This window comes from Montipora foliosa, chromosome 11, assembly GCF_036669935.1.
Source record: "Montipora foliosa isolate CH-2021 chromosome 11, ASM3666993v2, whole genome shotgun sequence".
Taxonomy (NCBI): domain Eukaryota; kingdom Metazoa; phylum Cnidaria; class Anthozoa; order Scleractinia; family Acroporidae; genus Montipora; species Montipora foliosa.
In genome coordinates this window covers 31,523,463-31,529,462 of record NC_090879.1, presented here as the reverse complement: position 1 = coordinate 31,529,462, position 6,000 = coordinate 31,523,463, and the positions used below count along the sequence as shown (strand labels likewise).

Below are 6,000 nucleotides of genomic sequence, written 5' to 3'. Positions count from 1 at the left end.
TTTGATTGGTGATCACATGAGTGAAAATGCTCCAGACATAATTTTTCATGAAATGTCGTCCAGTTCTTTGCTTCCTTTTGTCTCCAACGAAAACCAGTTTCAACACTTTGAAGAAACACTCTCTTTAGAACGATTGACGCTACAGCACTGTATCACGAAACAACAATGTTATGTACCATATGAAACACCCGTTATTGCTGAACAAGATGCAGTCATTCTTGTGATGTAATAAGTCTGGGGGAAAGCCCTGTAAACACACCATTTTTGTTTTGTCTTTCGTTGTTCATGTCTCAAAAACAAAGTCGGTGACCCTCACTCTTTACTGCTCGAAAGTGATCAGCACGCCAAGATGAAACTTTCCGCAAAGTTTGAAAAAAAATCTGTGCAGCGGATTCAGAAGCACCTTAAAAAATCACAGATTAAAGGTGGCTCTGAATTAGCTGCACAGAATCTTTTTACAGTTTCATCTTGGCCTTGTGATCACTTTCCACTGAGCAATAAAAAATGAGGGTCAACGAGTTCGTTTTTGAGATATGAGCGACTAAAGACAAAAAAAAAAGGGTGTTTTTACAGGGCTTTCCCGTTGCCACGGTGACTTGATACGTCACAATGATGAGCGCATCTTGTTTATCATTAATTGGCGTTTCGTATGGTACCATAGCATTGCTAATACGTGATACAGCGTTGTAGTGCAAATCCTTATAAGAACATCGCTTGAGAGCGTTGAAACAGGTTTCGTCCGGTATTTTTGACGCTACAAATTTGTAGATTTGTTCGCATCGTGTTTTTCCTTCTTCTTTTAGTTTCTCGACTGAAGCATCTCAGAAAACCATGGGTTGAAAAACCACAAGCCAATCACGTCTAGTAAATCCTTCCATCCGACAAGAAGTCACTTCGCTTTATTTTGGTTACCGGCAAACGGAATAGTCGATCTGTCGGCATTTCATTCGCCCGATTAGTTTAGTTTTCTTTTTTTCTCCAAGCTCATCAAAGGAAACAGCATTTGTGAGAATTTCATTTACAGTAATTTATAGGGGTGGGAACCCAGACATCCTTGTGCCGGGGTTCGTTCCCAAGGCAATTGCAACGGAAAATAACCATGGGCCCGTTTCTCGAAAGTCCCGAAACTTTACGGGCCATTTTCGGGTGTCAAAAATTCTCTTTGTATCTCAAGAACGGAGAGGGTTTAAGTCGTCAAACTTCACAGTCGTTTTGCTTTTTGTTGCGTTGAAAACATGATATAAGATCGGCTTTCCAAAACAAGCGGTTGGCAGTTTCACAAATGGCTTTTCGGTCCTGAAAAGTTTTCGGGACTTTCGAGAAACGGGCCCCACGTCCGGTACTTTCAATATCATATCCGGTGCTTTGAAAAACTATCGAAAACCCTGCCGGTGATGAGGCATTTTCCTTTTAACCTGCCCTGACGAGGACTCCATAAACAGGAACCTACAACTCCAATGCTATGTCTATGTAATGGCATTTTCACAGATCAAGTTATTGTTAGACGAGTTCTAAAAAAAGGATTTGGCTTGCACGAGTGACCATTTTAAATCCCATGGGTAACAATTTCTCATGCAAGACTTGCGATTAGCTGGAAAAGTCTGGTTTCGCGGGAAAATCAATCTAAAAATAACTCGGTGTGTAAAAACGCCGTTCCACAAATACAATGAAGTTGTACACTCCTAGTCATGGCGTCCTGCTTCGACGCCTCCTCATTTGCATTGCTAAGTGTCTTAGAGAAGATGTGCGCAAAAATATGGAAAAAACCACTCCCTATGAGAGCGAAACACCACCCTTTGCTCAAAAGCTGACGAGCCACTGAAGCAAGGAACCAATTTACTGGGAAATCAAGGACGAGGATACCCACTGAATACGGTTCTTATTATTTTAAAGTTGAACTCTAAATGGTACTTACTTCATCCGGATTTCCAAATAACTCATCGAGGGCAGCATTCTGACACTATGAGCAAGCGAATGAAAATTATTCGCGCGGGTTGGACATGGCCGCTTTTCAAATGACAGGGCTGGGAGGGTGAGTAGGAGAATGAGGGGGAAGGGGAGAGGAATGGATGGTAAGGAACAAGTCTAAATATTTGACATCAGAAGAATATCATTAACACCAGTAAGTTTGATAGTCTCCCACTTCAAAGAGATTTTTTTCAGGCTTGTTTGGATAATTATTGCTAAAAATAAGAATGTTATTCCATAGACTTAATTACAACCTCTACTCTGTGTTCAGATATTTCAGATGCCAAAAAAAGTACTTTTATCCTGACGAAAATAGTAGGGAGATGTTCTCTCTCCAACAAAGACGTGAAATGACCAAATTTGAGGTCATGTTGAGGACTGCAGTACCCGATCGATGCTACAATTTGTCATCTTCTCTGTTAACTTCCAAGCACATTTTTCGTTTCAAAATCCTGGACAATTGCCACACTCTTTAAACATTCTCGCAACAGACGTCATCGTTCTTGCGTAAGCTAAGTACGATCAACTAGTTTTTGTTTTTACTTCAAGATGGGTTTCTTAAATTGAGTGCTCTTAAGTGTACTTAATGCAAATTGTATCCTTTATATATTTATACACGTCCACAAGCCCAAAGCTTCAAAATACAACCGGGTATATATAAACTTAACAAACAAAGGCTTTATCTCAGTTTTAAGTAGTGTGTATATAAAGCTTTCTTATTACCTGTTCCATGGCGTAATGATACATCAGTCTATCAGCATTCACCTGTAGAAATAAATTTGTCATGTTGAACCGACTTCCTTGTTCAATTTAAAACTTACAGTGAGAAGTAATTCCGCTATAACAAGAACGCTTGACGGCCTGGGCAGAACAGTTAAAAGTGGGTTGTTGCGCAATCGCCTGGATTTCCTTTTTACGCGTCTTTTCAACTGTCTAAGTTGCTTTCTCGGCTGTGGTGATCTGGGGCGATTATCGTCCCATATCCGAAATTCCAACAAAATACAAAAGAAGGGAGATTTGGAACGAACAATACCGGGTATTGTTCCGAAATATTTGCCAGTTAGTATCGGATCAGGGGCCTGTTTCTCGAAAGTCCCGAAACTTTACGGGCCTTTTTCGGGTTTCACAATTCCCTTTTTATTTCAAGAACGGAGAGGATTGAAGTCGACAAACTTCACAGCCATTTTTCTTTTTGTTACGTTGAAATCATGTTAAAAGATTGGCTTTCCAGAACAAGCGGTTGACAGTTTCACAAATGGCTTTTCGGGCCCGAAAAGTTTTCGGGACTTTTGAGAAACGGGCCCCGGGTATTGTCCCAAACGATCCCTCGCGAGACTCATTTAATGAGTTCCATGTACGCCTCATCATACGGGATATAACATGAACTTGCTGATGACCAGCTAGCAGACGGCTTGATAGCTCAAACGTAGCGAAGAGTGTAGCGGAATCGAACGGTCTGGCATGGAACTGAAACCCGTTATATCCTGGATTTTTTAGGTTCTTGCAATTGTATAAAATACTCACTTCACTGCGCAACCGATCCTCCACCCCGAATTTATCTGATATACATAATTGCTAATTTGCTGTGAATTGAATATTATCGTTAATTTAGGACACTAAGTCCCAGGACTTGTGGGAAAAGGTCACATTTGTGTGAAATGATCACCCAATTGTATGGACACAGGACTCGAACCTGGGAATGTTGATTAATTTAACCCGTCACCTAACCGCTGGACCACCACACCGCTTGCTGCTCAGGGACAATATTTTAAACACTATCAATATTATCACTCGGCAACAAACAACATGAAATACTGCAAAAGGTCGGTTACCAAACTACACGACAAAGCTAAACATTTTTAAAATCAAAGCCTACGCCCAATTAATCTAGCTTAGGCCTAATTAATCTTCAGTAATAATATTTCTATGGGTGAGAATTTTAAATAAATCTTTTTATGAGAGAGGGCGGTGTCTTGATCTTCCGTGGTGAAGCGGTTCCTATAGAGTTGAAACTCCAGGTTCAAATCCTATCCATGGGTATGATTTTTATCTTCCTTTTTTTTTCCTTTGCTACCACAAGTCCCGGGAAACAGTGTCGGAATTTATCTGATATACACAATTCCGAGCAAATTAGCAATTATGTGCGACGACGGTATAAAATAATTCAACGTTATAAAACAATCCAATTCCATATATCCAATACTATTCATAAATCGGAGCCTTTCCCGTAGCTTCACTGCAATACACCAGGCCCCACTTGTTCAAATGCCGTTTGAAACCATTCTTTGGATAAACAGGTGTTACAGAGGATATCACATGACCGTGCCGGGATACGAATCATACCAGCACGAGAAGATAAAATTCGTATACCCGCGCGGATATTTGTTTACTCCTCACCGTCAAAGCCTTTCCATCGAGGGCGGTGTGTATTCCTGGTTCAACAAGCTGCTTTAGTTCTGATGCTTTCTCCAAACACTGATGATATCGAGTGTTCAAATCATTCAGAACTGGAGAGAAATAGAAAACGACATAAAGAGATGAGTAAACGCCTTCATTAGCGAGCGTAAGCAATAAAAGAGAATTTCAGCATCGCGTTTCTTGATATCTGTTGGTACCAGGCCAAAAACGAGCTGCAATGACGACACAAAAAGAACGAATGCGTGGGAGACTACTTCATTCTGTCAAAACGCTAATTTCCCTAAATTAAACGCAAAATTAAATTTCTCTAATGATGCCCACCAAAACAAGAACGCCACCGAACGAAAGGTTTAATGGTCAAAAACAATATTTATACTCGCTTAGCAAATGCGTTTTACGTTGCAGTTTATATCTTTTCTATTCTTCTACTACTAAGTAGAATGACCACATTTGAGAATATGGCGAGTGTTAGAGCCTCTTTTCCCTTTTTGTTATGCCATTAGCGATTGGTTGATTCTGTTGAGTGCAAGAGCTAAAAGAGGGTGCCCAGGCAGCGGAAAAAAAAATCAGTGGAATAGGGGAATCTTTGTTTACATTTTTTGTCTCATCAGCACCATGCCAGCAGAGCCTTTCAAAAGACTCCGCAGAAATAGTGTTCAGTCTTTATTGCGCATGCGCAATCCGTTGCTTGGAGACGTTTCAAACCCAGGCCAACTCTCGATCGCACTTCTAGACGCCATATAGATTTTCGTACTGATGGCTCGATTTTGACCTTCACCTTGTCAAGAATATGATGCGCGCGCGGCATTAACCGACTAGCCCAGAAACGTGGGCTACGGCGATTTGGAAGACTTGACACGATTTCTGCAAACCCTCTCTTGTTCGCCCTCTGGGCGAGTTTTAGAGAGGCTCTGCTCGCAGGGTGCGAGTAATGACGCTTTGAAAATTGGATATTTTACAAAGAATGTACGGGTTCATTAGCCTTTTTACCAACCAAGAATTTTATCAGTTTTTGATGGCTAACAACTCGCTCGTTATCAAAGCCAGGAGTCGTAAAATTGAACATATCACGAATATATTAACACATTTTACCTTTTGAAGTCAATTTGTGAATAGCATGATGAGTTCTAACAGCAAACTGTTATGTCAATGAATGACAAAATGTAAACAATGACGTCAGCAAAGAATCGCATATAGGAAGAAGGGGACGAAAGCACGAGTCTGTCCGAAAAAGTGAGAAAGGCACGTCACCACCTTTACGAGTGAGAATAGATTTTATTTCCTAAAATCTACGTTCGTGTCTAGCCATACCATTCTTGACTGCATTGGACGGCTTCAAATGCCCTTGTCTGATCTCGGATTGTGCAAAGAGTAAAGAGAGGTTAAGAGCCTTAAGAGCTTTAACGTAAAGGATCAACTGCTCCATTTTCCTGCAACGTAAAAAAACACAAGGGGAATGCTTGACTGCTACGAACAAATAATCGAGATTAGCGGCTATTTAAGTAATTATAAGGGAGCGCGGGGGAGTTCACCTTCTCTCGGGGCTGTTATCGTTCACAGGTTGAAACCACAAGAATTCTGGAACGAGTCACATGTACTGGTGCAATTTCATCC

General features: G+C 40.9%; 1 protein-coding gene across 1 annotated transcript in view; it reads right to left on the bottom strand.

Moving 5' to 3' along the window:
• The window catches only part of LOC137974830 (serine/threonine-protein kinase unc-51-like), a 36,955-nt gene that overhangs the window by 5,543 nt on the left and 25,412 nt on the right, over window positions 1–6,000 (bottom strand). Inside the window, exons 22-25 of the mRNA XM_068821824.1 lie at window positions 5,698–5,816; window positions 4,366–4,475; window positions 2,692–2,733; window positions 1,916–1,960 (exon numbers count right to left, since the gene is read on the bottom strand). Of these exons, the coding sequence (XP_068677925.1) occupies window positions 1,916–1,960; window positions 2,692–2,733; window positions 4,366–4,475; window positions 5,698–5,816 (316 nt within the window). The remainder of the gene's footprint in view (window positions 1–1,915; window positions 1,961–2,691; window positions 2,734–4,365; window positions 4,476–5,697; window positions 5,817–6,000) is intronic.